At 29.9% G+C, this 17,217-nt stretch overlaps 1 protein-coding gene across 7 annotated transcripts in view; it reads right to left on the bottom strand.

The window, feature by feature from the left end:
• The window catches only part of RapGAP1 (Rap GTPase activating protein 1), a 191,822-nt gene that overhangs the window by 6,745 nt on the left and 167,860 nt on the right, over positions 1-17,217 (bottom strand). For 6 of the 7 annotated variants that reach the window (XM_035352856.2, XM_035352855.2, XM_035352861.2 and 3 more), the window contains 8 exons: positions 16,157-16,257; positions 12,880-13,009; positions 12,435-12,583; positions 11,590-11,755; positions 9,919-10,191; positions 6,331-6,389; positions 4,435-4,706; positions 117-199 (listed from right to left, as the gene is read on the bottom strand). In XM_035352856.2, coding sequence (XP_035208747.1) covers positions 117-199; positions 4,435-4,706; positions 6,331-6,389; positions 9,919-10,191; positions 11,590-11,755; positions 12,435-12,583; positions 12,880-13,009; positions 16,157-16,257 — 1,233 coding nt within the window. The remainder of the gene's footprint in view (positions 1-116; positions 200-4,434; positions 4,707-6,330; positions 6,390-9,918; positions 10,192-11,589; positions 11,756-12,434; positions 12,584-12,879; positions 13,010-16,156; positions 16,258-17,217) is intronic. The other variant, XM_035352860.2, reaches the window with a different exon arrangement.

Genomic DNA, 17,217 nt, shown 5'->3' with positions numbered 1-17,217 from the left:
TGAGATGTTTTTAGTGAGTATGAATTATTACATTTATTGGCTGTATAAAGTAATTGAATTTGTTATAAACACACAGTTATTGAACATACATCAATACTAAAAAATTTTCTCCTTACCAAATTATGTTTTAACAGATCTAGCTTATCACTTTTCAGTTTGTTCAGTTCCTGTTTGAGAACTTCCAATTGCCTGACTACACCTATTTAAGTAAAATAAATATTGTTGCAATTTTAAAAATACAACAACAAAAAGAGAATTCCAGTAATTAATAAAACTATTATATATTACAAATCTGGAAATCTTTAAAAAAGGAATAGAAGTTTTAGCTGTTAACTGCTGACAACATAATAGCAATACTTCCCCCCCCCCCGAAAAAAAAGCAAGCGTAAATACTCTGACAGAATGGCTATTAATAAAATGGATTGAATTATCTAATTATGAGAGCATACTAGGGCTATCTGTCTAAGGTAAAGGATGCTTTTTCATGAAGGATGTTCTAAGGGAAACTGACTCGTAATATACATGGAGAAAGCCTATTTGCCATAATTTAAGCCTGGGTCAAACTATTAGTGTTTAGCTTTCTGGTGAGCTCCAGAAGATGTTTGATAACATGGGAAAGAGCTTGCAGCATTACTTTAAAAAATGATGCATTACCAATGGTCTGACTGCTTCAGCAGAATTCAACACCTGATATTGACTTTAAATGAAATGTGATGAAAATAATAATAAGTAAGCACTACTGTTCATTAGTTGTAACCAACTGTATTATAATAAAGGCATTTGCAAGATATTATTGTATTTTTTATTTTACTTGTTTATTTTTTTTCCAAAACTTATGATTTTTGGTACAGAAACTGAGTTTTGCTTTTTAAACTGATATGAAACACTTATTTCCTCTTACACAATTCCTTAAAATACAAACTCTTAACTTTTATATGGATCGTGTAGAGCAAAAGTTCTTAACGAGTATTTTATTCATTTATGTTTTCAAAAATTAAAAGTCAAAAGTTAGATACATTTACAAACAAAATTCAAGAACAAATCCACACTTCCACCACTTTTCAATGCTTATTGCAGAGAGAAAACATTTACTCAGATTAAGGGAGAAACTATAGAATAAGCTACTTTTCCTGGCAATTAACGTGGGTTTGATCGCGCTGGGTACATCATACCCATTCCCTCCGTTTTTTCGCTGTTTCTCTCAAACGTTTTTTTAAAAATGAATGATTTTTCCTGTAGCTTCCCCCAAGGTCATAACCTTGGAAGGGAAGAATAATGGAAAGAGTTCTAAAAATAGATATCTTGTAATCGCCACTCCAGGGTCTGTCACACCCAGCACGAGCATTATTGTTACAACTCTAAGTACTGGTAGACGCATTGAAATAGTATTCTCCTTATGGCGCGTTTTTGATGATGAAGAAATGCGACATTTAAGAAATTTAAAGTCTTGAGGAAGGTAATGAGTTTTCCAATAATGAAGAGGCGGATGATGAAGCAATTTACGGTGGAACATGAATCTTCACCTGAAATAGAATCTTATTTAGAGGGCAATCTTTTTGATTCAAATGAAAGTGACTATGTTATAGGAAAGAATAATATAACAAAAATGAAGTAAAATGAAATTCCGTGGAAATGTTAGAATTTCTGCTAAAAATATAATTTGTGGATGTCATAGATGAAATGGCTGCAACGTATTCAAGGGCTAAAAAAAGTCGTTGCCCTACGGCTATTTTTTATTCCATGTTGAAAGTTGCTGCAATAAACGCAGGTATAATTTTGTTTTCAACAAAGAAACCACCTACTGGGCATTTTCATAACATAGTCTACCTTATTTTAAGAAAATCTGAAACTGGAAATATATGGCTTAGCATACTATTTTTAAAAAAAATAGTCATGTTTTTTCATACTATACACATACATATACATGCACTGTTACAGTAGCTTTTAAAAAATACCAGGAATAATTTTTTTCTTTAAATACAATCTTCATAGAAAACAAACATTCATCTTAACCACTTGTGCTAAAAAGAAGTGTCATGCAGGTCAAGATGCTTTTGTCTCAAGCCGTGAGCAACGTGAACACCACGTTGATAGGCATTTATCGCAAAAATGAAAATAATGTGGTGCACATGCCATCTAACAATGAGATTGTTTATTTCTGAGTTACAGCTCTGGATTGCACTCGCAGACACGGAGCAGCGTAAATGAGACACTTTATTATCAATATAATAATTTAGACTACAAATTATTATATTGTAGCGCACGGCACCGCAACCATGAAGTTAAATCGCAGCGCAAGTGGTTAAAAATACAAAACCTAAAACCTTATGCATTTCCAGTAGCCAGAAAAAGAAAGGGAAGATTATATATATTACTATGATTAAAAAGGAAGATTTTTATAAAATAGATTTCAACGTAATGAAGTTACTTTATTATTCAGGAGAGCAACGACAACTGGTTATTAAATGTCTGGTGCAAATGCTATCGGATTAATAATTTCATTTTCATTATTGTATTAATAATTGCTCTATAAGAACCATGCAATTTTCACTAATTTTCTGAATGACAAACTTCAGAATGATTAATTACAAATATGATTCTTTTTTTAGAAGAAGAAAGAAAAAATACAAATTAAAAGAGACTTTAAAGAACAAATTAAAGTGAAAATTTTATATTACATGTATAATAAAAAATTCTGAAATATAGTCAAACTCCACTTAAAGAACTTCAAAGGACAGGAGGTCTGGTTCATTATACCTGATCGAAAAGATACGTCGATTATCTCAAAATGTGGGGGGAGGGGGGAAATGACTTATGAAGCATTAAAAAAATTATTAACATTGTCATGTCTACTACAAGAAGTGGAAAAACAAATCTAACTTAAGAATAATATTAAGATTTAATTACAATTGCTATTATGCACAATTATTAAATTTGCAGGCCATTTCTTTCCACTTTCATTACATGTTAATTATTTTACATGACAAATTACTTACCATTAATATGATTCTAATCATTCCCTCAAATTACACATATATAACTATGAATAATTTTTTATACATGAAAATATTAAAACAATAAAAATGAATAACCAACAATATTGATGAATTTGCCTTTAATTTTACTTTTCCGAGTACAAAAATAATTTTATTTTCTTCTGGCATGCTGCATATTGCAAAAAGTTTTATCCACACTTTTGTCCCAAAATTGAAATGATAGCATCACTTTTGATTCCACAGTTTACATGATTAAAATCTTATTAATTAATTAAATACATCCCAGCCTTGGCAGCATTGTGACACAGAGTTAAATTTACGTGTGTTGCGTTTCCTGAATATTTTCAATCAGCATCAGAAGAAGATTCTTCAATGCCAGCATTTTTCATTTTAATTTCTGTCACATCAACTTTATCATTTGGATCTTCACTTGTGGAGTATTATTATCTATGAGCTTTTCATACTTTTCCAAAATACTTAAAATTAGGTGATCCTATAATGACACTTTAAACTTCTGATCACTGTTTATCCCTGGATAGCTAAAACTTCCATCATAGCATTAACATTAAACACAGCTCAATCAAAGAATTTATAAGAAGTCAGACAGCCGACTGACATTCTTTGGTTCACTGGTCATGTACATCAATAGGTATCCTAAGATATGCTTACTGTATCATCACTCTCCTAGGATTAAGTTCATAACTGCTGAAAAGCCTTTGTTTAGAACACATAGAGAAGTGGGGACGAAGACCAAGAAAAGTAACATGAAAGTGTCAAAGTGTCTTCCTTTAGAAATGGAATGTTGTTTCTAACATCCTAAATGTGGATCATAATAAAGGTTAGTAAATTTTTTTTTTTTTTTTTTTTTTTCCCTCTTAGAAATGGTACAAAAAAAAAATTAAAAATAAATCTATTCATGGGATTTACTTCATCTAATTTTCACACATATAGCAGTAAAAATAACATTAAAATGTATAAGAAGGTGGATACAAATAAAAGATTTGTTTTCGATAAGCAGGGTTTGTTATAGTGGGTTTCAAATTTAATACTTTTTATTTTGAATAATTATGTTGCCAATAATCATATTTAGCTTGGACCAAATATCTGCACTTAGAAATTTAGAAATAACATATTACAAGGAAATGGATATATTTGAGTTTAATTATTAGATAATTGTACAACACTAAAAATGTGAAGTCATAAAACAGTCATTATTTGAACATGCTGATTGTCACAGCAAGTTTTAGGATTCTAGTCTCATGAAATTAATTTGATTTGACCATATATACTTATTACAAGTTAGCATGTAATTGGTGCCCTGTACAACAAGTTATCTCAAAGTTGGCAGCTAATATATTAATACATTTAAGTCACAAATTCAGTACGAACCTTTTCAAAAATGTCTGTGTATGTAACAACTAAATGAAAATATACTAACTTTCATTTTCTGCACACTGCATACATGCAGAAGGATTTGTTTCACCAGAGCTATATGTAGAGTCAGTGTTTAAATCAGTTCCATTCTGAACCTGCTCTAACTCCAGGCTATTAACACTAGAGGAATCTGATTCAGATGGTCGAGGTTTGAAATGAGGAGGTGGTGGAGTATCTGGACTGGAAATAGGAGTACCTGGACTGCTGTTGGTCCTGACCCAATGGGGTGTACCACCAGAATTAAGTGAATCTAAACTACGATTTCGGAATTCTCTGCTAAAAGACAAGTAAACTTGACTTACAAATAATATACACATACACTAGCATTTTAATTATAAAATGATGTTATCCAATTTATTTTAATATTAAAAATAGAAATATTTATACTTACAACAACAAAAAAATTATATAACAATAGCAGAAGGTAATTTACTTCAAATACATAAATCAAAATAAAAAATGAACATACTAGTTTTAAATTTAGCTTAAAAAAATTGTCAACTGAAAATTTTCCCTAAAAATTAATAATGATTTTAAAGTTTAAAATGTATTAATTTCAAAAAGCAAATTAACTACGATCCCAGTGTTTACATGAAGAGCTGCTAATTTCAGCACATACAGTCAGCATCCTGAACTGCAATGAGGGAAACATTGTGTGAGATCAAACTGTTGTTAACAATGGCATATAAAAATAGAGCCAAAGTAATAATATCAGAAGATGAATTATGTGCTGGAAATTGTCAAAAACTCTCATATAAAAATATATAAAAATAGAGCCGAAGTAATAATATCAGAAGATGAATTATGTGCTGGAAATTGTCAAAAACTCTCATTAGCACATAAAATTGTCACTACTAACATAAAAAAGCATTGAGAAAATGTACAAGCATTATATTTGTCAATCTGTTCAAAGAATAAAACAGAAAAAATGTGAAAACTAATTATTATGACAGTTTTTAAAAAAACCACTTTGCTATCCTGGAATTGAAACCAGATCAAACTACCAGAGTGCAACAACTTTACCGCTTGGCTCTGTTCTAGCATAGGACTTTACAATGAGTAAACTGTATATAGCAAAAAACAATGCAAGAGCCCTGAAACATCCTGGGTATTGAACCAGCTTCTGAACTTACATTTTAAATTCAGCCAATTCTTATTTGTTTCCTCACTTGAAGTCTAAGTTGAAAGGACACAATTTGGTTTTATAAAGCTTTTACTAGCATTAAAGTGAACCTAAAATTTAATATCGTAGAATGTTTCTCAAGACTGCTTCGATCAGCTAAATGTATATCAGCAAAAGTGTATAGCCACATAAATACAGAAATTTTTTTTTAGAGTAAACTTTTATCTAAAATACAAAAATTCCAGACTTGTCAAATTTATCTTATGAAACTAAGCTCATATATTGCAAAGTTATTGGTCTGTAAAATTTTAGGCATTTTCACTTTTATTTAAAGCAAACTAAACTATCCAGCTTTGCATGACATTTCTTGTTTTGTTAACACATACAATTATTAAAATCATGGTACTACTCAAAACATGCTTTATACTCAAGAACAATAGCAACCAGAAAGGTGGTTCATTGCTTGTTTTGTCCTTTATTATGGAATTTATAAACAATTTATGATACTGAAGCACAAAATAGAATTTTTTAAATTCATACTAATTTTGCTTTTGAAGTAATTGAATATATTTTGTTAAATATTTATGAGAATTAATGCCCTCTTTTTCAACTAACAAAACAAAATGCACAGTAAGTTATTGATTGGGGGAACAAATGTAGAACAAAATGATTTTTGAATCTTTACCTTACATGGTAATTTCACAACAAAAAATATTAAAAGTATTTCATAATGTGAAATTCAATAAGAAAAAACAAATAGCAAAATATTAGTTTTACCTCCTAGCTGAATTTGGAGATGATATTTTGAGTAAAGTTTCTTTAGGTACTTTAGAAACCTATAAAGAGAAATTATTGCTATACTTTCAGGTTGTTAGTTTATAAATTAATAAGATATGCAATATTAATAATAAGCATAATAGATAAATCAGCATATGCAAAAATAGTGAAAATAACACAATCAAAAGATGAAAGTAATTAGAAACTTGAAACACATGGTATAATATTTCTCAATAGAATTAACTGATTATCCCTTTTTTGCACAATTATAATTATGCTCACCTGGTGTGTAAATCTAATTAAAATCTACTGAATATGAAGCTAGTTCTTCAAAAACACCATACAAAGGGGATTTCTTATAAAAAACAGCAACAGTGACATCAAAATATATATTTGTCAAATGTTAAGAAAATGACAGTGAATTGGGAGCCCCATATTGTGCTATTTGTGTTGCAAAATATTAGGTTTAACAGCATTCTTTTAGGAGAAAGCATTCAAACAACGTATCAAAGTCATGATTTATAAGAGTCAGAGGCATGATGAGCAACTGATCACTTGGAAACAAGATAATCAAAAAGGCAAGTACAGAAATTTTTTGGTACATTCTGAAGCAAAATTTCTTGTTACCAGAACTAGGGTGGTCCTTGGGGGTTTTGGCCTTGCAGGATCACCTCTGGCATGGGAAACTGTAAAAACCATGTTATGGGCTGCTAGACAGCATAGGTCTAGGTGGATGTTGTTACTGGTGTGATGTTGTTAGAATTGATTCCAAGCTACTGATGATGTTCACAGAAGATTAAGTTAAGGTTATCAATATGCAATAACAGAGGATAAGAATTGTTTTCTGGCTATAATAACCTAGCAAAACAGAACAAAAAATGCCATTTAATTTCAAAAGACGCTTTTGAGTGCTGCAAGATTTGTCCGAATTATAGAAAATTCCAATCACTGGTATGGTTTATACGCAGTCCCGTACTTTGTGTTATCTTAATAGTAATAACAGATACTTGTCTTAAATGTAATTCCATAAAACAAAAGAACTGGGCTGATGAATATCATAGTTGAGGTGAGTTGATAGATGTGTCAAGTTCTATTTAGATAAACAAAAGTTCTGCTTGAAGCCTGATGATAGTTATGCTTTCACCTGGAAAGAAAGGCAACTAATATCTCAATTTTGTGTACAAAATGTCACAAAACTGAGGCAAAAGCACTGACAATTCGGGCAGATATAAGCAGATGAATGGAGCTGTACGTTGCCTGGAATGGCAACCTGTTGGGTAGAGGGTAAAAGAGTAAGAGATCTTTAGACCTTTGTCTTTGCAAAATAAAGCCTTCAGTGGTATGTTCCATTCAATGGATTTTAAGCTCAATGTCACAGAACTCATCTTGTGGAAGAGAGATTTTTGGAATCAAAAATATGAAATGGAGAATATAGTCACTCAGCTTGAACTTAAAGGATGTCCATGGAAATATAATAAAGTTTAGCCACAGCCTCCTCTGTTAATTCACAAGCCAAAGACTGCTCTTATAGAGGCAAGGAAAAAATTGCCTCAGGATTTGCTGGATTTTATCAATGCCACACATCCTTTAATATAATAAAAAATTATTAGAAAAACAATTTATGCTTTACTTATGAATATTGACACATTTGAAAACAAATGATACAGACAGTAATTTTTTTTTCTTTCACTGAATAAAATAATTTCTCAAGTCAAATTTTCTAGTATTACACAGACAAGTGCAATTTTTTTTTTTAAAGATGACTGCAGCATACATATAGCTTGAAAAAAGTGACTGATCCTTTATTTTTCAGAACCATATAAAATTAATTGTTAATATAATAACAATTTATTGTTAATATAATAAACAATACAAAAATTATAATTCATTGAGTGCATCAAGTTTCCATTCTTTGCTGATTTACAGTTATCTCTTGAAAGCTTTTTTGGAGCTCTAGCATACACAATTCATAAATTCCATGCACATCAGAGTATGCACACTAAGACATACTAGATAAGTGGTGGCAAACCTTTTTGGGGCCGCGTGCCCAAAATGGAATGGCCATGTGCCATTCCATTTAAGATATTAAATTAGAATTATTCATAAGTTACCTCAAAATGCTTACATTTGAAAACTGGAATCAATTTAACAACGAAAGTATTAAAACTCACCGGCAGTCTGCAATAAATTTGAATTTGTTTCAGCAAACAATAGCTGCTTCAACTCTGACGTATTCTTTGCAATGTAACAAGTAATATGATTGGCCCAAACAATTGAGATGTCATAAATTGGATCAATAAATATGTATTATTTATTTATTATTGTTCCGCCTGCTTCACCTCTCAATGGGCACTACAGGTCAGTCATGTTATTCTGATCGCTGCAACAGCAACCTTTTTTTGGTTGTTTATCTTTTCAACCTTATTATTGATAAACAGATTTAACATTAGTTATTACTTTTGTTGGGTGCTCCAACTTACAATTTTTTGGGAATGTTAGTATAAAATTAGCAAAAAGGGTTAGTTAGTTTAGAGATATTTACATATATACATGAGTAGAGGCTTGCTGCCTTTACATTTCGTCAGATTATCTACTATGATTATGTTACTCTTAGAATAGACATACTCTATGATAGTTCATCATTTCTACGGAGATATATGAAAATCTTATATCTAGGCTTTGGCCCTATGCCAGTGGCATTATGCGTTAAGTAGGTAAGTGAAACGCTCAAGAACAGACTAAAACACTTATTACGTAGTATCATTTTATAGTGATTTTTGATTAAGGAAGTAATATTTTAGTCGCGTGCCAGCTGATGAGGCTCTGCATGCCGACTGTGGCATGCATGCCATAGGTTTGCCATCACTGTACTAGATTATGCATGAAAGTAGTGCATCAGGAGAAAATACAACAAAAGACATGGAAAAAGCTTAAAAGTGGCACAGATCTTATATAAAACTCAATCAGTTTTTAAGAACAACTAAGATAATCCTTCTTGTTCAGGGAGGAAATCATTTTCCTAAAATGCATTACTTTTTAAAGAAAAGAAACATAATATGCCAATCATCATCCATTTATTGATGAAGAGTTTTATACAGAATCCAGATCAATCCAAGATTCACCCCTTAGCTGTTAGGTTAATTGCTCTGTAATCTTAATGAGCAGACTAAAACAAAATTTTCTAAAAGCCCTAAGACTGTACTATGTTTGAATCTTTATATCCATATTTACCTACTTTAACACCAGGGATGTGGAAATCCCCAAACAAAATTTACTCTAAAAAAAGATAGTGACCTTGTTTAGTAGCAAAATAGAAGTTTTAAGAATTTCATTGTTTATTCAAATTACATTTAGCCTGCCTATTATAATTAATGATTCTATTATCAATATTACTTTTGATGAGTGAAAATTTTGTTTAAACATTCATGAAAAACAATAATAGAATCATTAATTATGATGAGCAGACTATATATAATTTGAAAAGGCAATAACATTCTTAAAGTTTGAGTATTTCTTACAACATGCAATTTATTGATAAGAAAACACATGGTTTCAATATATGAAAAAGTACTACAGGTATTAACTTACATTTTGAGAGACTTCTCCTGCAACTATGGATGATAAACTGCTATTACTTGTACTTGAGGATGAGCGTTTATTCATCACAGAATTAGCCAAGTTAGTTTCAACTGAGTGACTTCTCACACGACTAGTAATTGCTTTCCTTACAGAGTCCAAAAAACGATTGCTGTTTCCATTGATTTCTGTTTTACCACTGTCACCAATAATACCACAGAAGTCTTGTGTTTTTAACCTAACTTCGTCATATAATGACTGTAGCAAGGATATTCGTGTGCGTTTCTAGGAAAAGAGTTCTGAAGTTAATGGAGAGAACAATTACTAAATTTAGAAAACATTACTGACATATATGCTCATCTAACTTTTCATACCTAAAGATTTTAATGCAATTTATGCTAATTTGTTTTCAAATGTAAATAATTACATCTTTTTAGGACTGATTAACATATGGAGAAAAAAGAATAGGATACTATTACATTACAATTTTAATAATGAATGCCTGGAAAAAAGTTAAACCTAAGAAAAAATTCAACATGCACAGCAACATGCTGTGGAAGTGTGAGCACAGCAACCACATGATATAATATGTTGCATTGCATTCAGCATTAAATTTATAATATATTACAACATGAGAAATTATAAATGCAGCGTTTTTTAGCTTTAATTCTTATTTAATGTCAATAAAAATTTTCAGTTCCCTTTCTCTGGATATAATTTTATGTGTAAATCATGAGTTAAAAGGAAAATAAATAAATAAATAAAAATTTTATTTTATTTCCTTAATTTATCTAAATAGCAAAAATGTGAATATAAAATTAAAAAAAAAAACCTGATATTTTACTGTTTAAAGCTTTAATCCCACATGATTTTTCTCATTTCAGCTAAATTAAAAGTCTATTTACCTTAATATATGCATTAAAAATGAGTGAGGATTAATAAGTCTAGAATTTACAAGAGAAGCATTTCAACTTATTTAAATTCTGAACAGGAGGAATGAATTTGTAGCCTGCTTTTAATCTGATATTTTGGATGTAAAGGTATACAAATTTCAAAGCTTCCAAGCTATCGTAATTTGTATTTACAATACATTTAAAAAATAACATGAAATTTTATACTGTATGATTACTTAAAAACTGTTATAATACAGCCATCCAGATAACACTATATATGTTTATATGTTACACTATCTGGAACATTTTCTGTAATTATTCCTGTGCGGCCTAAAAACTCTTCCAAGACTGATGGATTGTCTACTGATGACCATTCCTTTTCCCAATCTGATTAATTTGAATTCGGGCCTGAGTTAGAACTGCTTGAAATTCTTGGTTGGAAAAATCTCCTAGTATGTCGCATAATTTTATCATCACTAGAACCATCATCGGTAAAATTGCTCTTGCAGGAATAATTTGACAAACTAGCTTCAAACAATTCTTCATCATCACAAAATATTCTATCATGGTCCATTTTTTATCCCCCCAAAAAACACTGATAATTCACAAGAAATGAGTTTTGTTGCCTCTCGCGTTTTATTAAAAATCTGCACAAAACAATTTTAGTCATTTCCTACTTAAGATACGTTAATACAGTTTTCTTTACATTTTATTAATATTAATAATAATAACTATCAACAATATTTAAAAAATAAATAATTGAATAACAATAAAACAAATATTATTTTACTTCAAGTTTTGAAAATTTTTCAGCTTTATAACAAGCTATTTCGGCATTGATAAGCTTCGTAAGAAGAAATTCTCTAAATTCCTCATTTTTTGCAAAGACAGCAGGATTAGGCAGGCTTGGACCAAAAACAGGAACACCTTCTCGAGCAGTAACAGATACTTTATATCTGAAATAAAACAATGCATATTAAATTTAAGTCATGAAAAATTTCAGCAATGCAGAAAAAGGGCAGAAGGGGAGATTTAAACAAAAAAGTAGTTTTTTGATTATTTTAAAATTTCAAGGTGGAACCTTTCAAGGTGGAATTTTTTCACAGTCATATATGAAGTTCTGTAATTATTACCTTATTTTGTATAATTTGCTAATTAAACAGTTTGTATAAAATTGTGTTGTACAATAATTAGTTTCACAAATTTAAATTTGTTTCCCTTTGCAGTAATTAAATATAATAGTTTATGCAAGATAAATTATTTTAGGTAGATATTCTGATTTCTCATTAATATAATCAAATGGAATAGCAAGTGCAAATTTATGGGTTATATAAAAATTTCATTGCTTACCTATACATGTTGTATATAAAACCTTTCTTAAACATTCAATTTCAAAGCACATTTTAAAAACTTTAACTTTCAATTAAACTGCTGATTAAGATACATGTGATACAGATACTAAATACATTAAACAAAACTGTTGTTTTTCATTTTATTAAACTTGTATTAAAATTACAAACATTACCATAAATATGCACATATCGTTTAGAATGCATTAAAATATCATCTATTATTGTTCTACATTTAATTACAAAATTAGTTTTTGAGGTCCCACCTAATATAAAAAGAACATACCTAACATTTGGCGTTAGAGGATCAACAGCTTGAACAACAATGTATGAATGTAAAAAGTGAGAAGCAATCATGGAAGGAAGAAAAGGCGTATTGGAATCTTGAAAGACTATAGCTACAATATCATTTCCTATATGACGTTTCCTTTGAAGCTGAAACAAAAAAGCAAATTCTCATTTATACAATAGTTATTCAAATAGTTATTGAGTAGAATATTTTTCATACTTTAACATGTGGTTCAGTGTAAAATTCTTTCAATGAGTAATGTTAAATAAAAGAATGTAATTTTCGCTTGAAAAAGCATTGTATTTCATAATATCTTGATGATTATTATTTCAAAAAAAAAAAAAAAAAAAAAAAAAAAAGATTACAGTATTTTTCAATTAACAACTTTAGTAACATGCTACAAACTAGATCATAACAAGCATATTAAATTTTCCATCCATACCTGTTGTGAATCTCCTTCTGTAAAAGGTAATAATGTAGAAACATGAAACATTATTTCACAGTTTTTAAACTGTGTGTAAACAGAATCTTCTCCTGTTTGTCCATAGTGTGCATCAAGACCACCACGAAAACTTAAAAAAAAAAAAAAAAAAAAAAAAAGAAAGAAAGAAAGAAAGATACATTTAACATAGAGAATGGAGAACAATATCAAGCTATCAAATAGTCTTTTATCGTTAAAAATTATACAAGCCTACAAAATTTTGAGTCTGCGGAAAATTTCAAACACCTGAGAGAGGTATTATTGTTTTCAGATATGATTAAATGCTCTTTGCTACACGTAAAAATCAGAAATATAGCAAGATATTGTTGCCAATTAATAGTGCAGGTCTTTTATTTATCTTTGATAGCACAAAAGCATATTGGATCGTTAACACAGAAAGGAAATAATTTAAGTAGTTATGTAATCTGTTTTTCTTAATAAAGTTTTGGATTTTCTCAGTAACATTTTGTAGCATTATTTTATATGTATGATGAATAAAATAATACTTTTTTCTAATAGTTTGAAATATTACACTTTTTGAAGCTTTCAGGTTCCACATTAGTTTCCATAAGTTTTACAGAATTTATCAGTTTTTTAGGTGTTAAATCTGAGAATGAGCTATTTTGTTTAACACACGCAGTTTTACAGCTCTTAATCTTAACCCTTTCTTAATTGGTAAATATATTTATGTAGCCTGCTAAACTAAAATATTGTTGCGAACGTACGGGTTCATTATGAAATGAATGCACAAATCCGATGAAAAATGAAGAAAATTTATTATTAAAAAAAATTAAACCAAAATGCTTAAATCTCCTCAGATATTCGAGCAATATTACAATATCTCACAGTAGTTATCTTTTAACTACTCAAGCGTTCAACAGAATTTAATTCAAAGCTAAAGGAAGCTAATACGCGAACTCGCTACAATCAACAGAGCAGTTTTCTAAACAAACTCTTAAAACAACAACAAACTAAGTAACTACAACGAACTGAGAGGTTTTCCTCCTTTTTATAAGATTTTTAAATCGTGCGCGAGAACTTTCCGGAACTTTTTCGAAAACAAAAAGAGATATTTATTTATTAAATGTTAAATGCACGTGCTCTTGTATTTTTTATTTTCCAGCTTAGCTTTTCTTTAATATTCATCACGCGCTGCGTTGCGCGGGGAATAAAACAATTTAATTTATAATTCAACTAACATTAGCTATTTAAATATGAAATCCGTAACAATATCAAAAAACAAATCACACAAATTACTTCAGCAGACAATTCTGTATTGTATTTCAAAGGAAAATATTTAAGTTTATACTCATATGAAGTATTTTCTAAAACATACTTAGGATTATCTATCCATAATTAAATGAAGCATTTTAAGAACTGATACAAATAAACTATGAAGCTGAGATTAAATTTTATTATATTGAAATAAAGGCCAAACTCACCATGTTTCTTTTACACTTTTTTTAAACAAACAAACAAATTGGAGCATATTTCACAAATGCTCAATGTGTTCCATCTTTTCTAATCCAGCAAACACCTGTAAGATAATCTTCTTTGTCACCCACCCATTTTGCTAATATAACATGAGCAGCTCTGTATAGATGATGTAGTTGTAAAGATCTTGGAGATCACACAGGAGTGGAATCAGAAAGACAGTATGCTTGAGAAATTCCTGGATAGAAAAATCACACTGAAGATTAAGTAGCCCTACATCATCTCCTTATCATGTATGTTTTATTCCCTTCAGCAAAAAATTTTCCTTTTGTTACTCTTTTAACTGACCTCTATTTCTGTAACAAATTTAAGCAGAAAAATGAGCAATGCCCTCACCAGGACTCGAACCTGGACCTCTCAAATATGTGCCGAGTGTGCTAGTCATTACACCATGAATGCATGCCAACTAGGAATTAGGGGACCCAATTGCCATATCCTGATGGTGCAGAATCATTAACCACCATCTTTTAGTTTGGGTGTCACTGTAAGAGTCATTGGGTTATTTAGAAGCAGGAATACATGAAAAACATGTAATGCCCTCACTGGGACTCGAACCTGGACCTCTTGAATACATGACAAGTGTGCTAACTGTTACACCATGAAGGCATGCTGAAAGGAAGGAGAAAATATCTTATAGAGTGACTTCACTAATTTCATTAAACTGTGGCATAGTTAGCTTCTCAGTATGTATAAGCACAGCACATTCATTTCAATACAGGTGTGGAACATAATGTAGGTCTTGTATTTATATTATTTGACTTTATTGTTCAGCTCTGTCCAATGTCTTCGGGCAGGTGTAGAGAATATCAAAAACGACTGTAACAATGGACAGAACTGAACAATAACTTCAAGTACTAGAAAAATAAGACTCAAATAGTGATTTTGTTTCATACCTGTTTTAAAATGAATGCACTGTTTATTGACCCGGTAATGCACAGATACCAGGCATACCAGGAAACGTTGATATAATTTAGCATTTGTGAAATATGCAGAAAAAGCTTAGTTAGTTTACAACTATTTAAAAGTAATAAAATTTGGCGACACTTGTGCAGTTTATTTGTTACGAATTCGTAAAATGCTTCATAGAAATATGAATACTCCTGTATTCACAAAAGACACAAAAATGCAATTGTTTATGTTAGGAAAATGTTTAGTTAAAACACTGTAATAGACTCTGCAAACATTACCACTGCTTATTTAATGCCTTGCTATACCTTTCCATTTATTCAGTAGCAGACTATAGTTCATACAACCTTAGTAGGTAGGCATGGGCAGCAGTTTGATGCAGATATCACAAAAGTACAATTGTAGAAATAAAGCAACTGGTATAAAATCTGACTACAATCAAACATTTCCATATTCTTTCTATTATTCATGATTATAATTCTCCCATTTTTTTCTAATGCACAGAGATTTGTTCTTCTTATAGAATTACTAATTTCTTTCCTTTATTAATAAATATATTTTTTGCAATGACATTAAAATTAATTACATCAACACTAAAGTGCATAAAATCTTCCAATCTAGAATTGAAAAGAAGAATTTAAACATCAATCAATATCTAGCATTTAATACTTCAGGCTTACTTCTTATAACATTAATGATATAATAATAACAGGATTGAAAGCATTATTAAATAGTCAGCATTTATTTATGATTGATAGCAAATAAATTATAAAATAATATGAATTTTATCAAAAATAAATAAATAAATACTTAAATATATATGATCTTATATAGATACCCTTTAAAATCTTTTAACTTTATTCTATTTCCTAAAACATCAAGAAATTCTTCCATTGCAGGACTGTGTTTCCTATTCCCAAATAACTCTTCCTCAGTTGTCTGTAAAAAATGAAAGCAGAAAATACTTAATTTAATTTAATTTAGTAATGTATCAAAATATATCATTAAATTTAATAGCTAATACAGTACAAAGTCCAAAATCTGGACAACTAGCATTAATTCCCCTCCCCCCCCCCAAAGAAAGGGACATACAATTAGATTCTGAGAGTACAGTCTCGCTTGCAAAATGCTTTATGCATAAGCAGTAAAGATTTTTTCATAATAAAGAAAGTCCAGAGACTCCTTATTTCCTCTCATTATTAAAAAAAATTACTTCAATGTTGAAGAAACATAGCCTTTTAATTATCCTAAATCTGTATGATCAATAATTTGGCTCTGTAGCTAACTTTTTGCTTTGTACACATCTCAAACTGAAAACCTCTGTCAAAGTTCATTGTTGATTTTACACCTATTGAAGAACAACTTAAAATTAATGACACCTTGAGAAATGAATCATGCAGCGATTTCTAAAACAATTTCTTTTAAAAATATTATTAACTCAATAAATACCAAACAGCATGGCAACCTTTGATATTAACATCACATTTGGTAATGATTCAGACAACTGCACTGCGAAATTGACAAGGAGAAATTTAACAGAAATTTCCTTCCATTTGCAATAAAATGGCTTTTGTAAATGACATTTGTATGCCAAAAGATTATACTTAGTGCTGTTTGAATTAAGAATAGCTGATTTGTTGTATATGTGGAAATTTATTTATTCAGGTCATAGCATATGTAGGAAATAGATGTAAGGATAATAAATAATTAAATTAATATAATTTGAGTTTAAGTCAGAGCACAACAGAAACTAGACAAAATTTAGTGGAAAAACACATCTCTAGTTGCAATTCTCATGATATGCCAAAAGTGTACAGCATGTGCTTAATATTCTAATAGTCATAAATCTGAAAGTTTTCGGATATCACAAATAACAATAAAAATTTTCCAATTAATGAA

Source organism: Stegodyphus dumicola, chromosome 5 (genome assembly GCF_044657685.1).
Source record: "Stegodyphus dumicola isolate Sdum_Otavi_A_Nest chromosome 5, ASM4465768v1".
In the NCBI taxonomy this organism is placed as follows: domain Eukaryota; kingdom Metazoa; phylum Arthropoda; class Arachnida; order Araneae; family Eresidae; genus Stegodyphus; species Stegodyphus dumicola.
The sequence above is the reverse complement of the archived record's forward strand: the minus strand, read 5'-3'. Positions and strand labels throughout refer to the sequence as shown.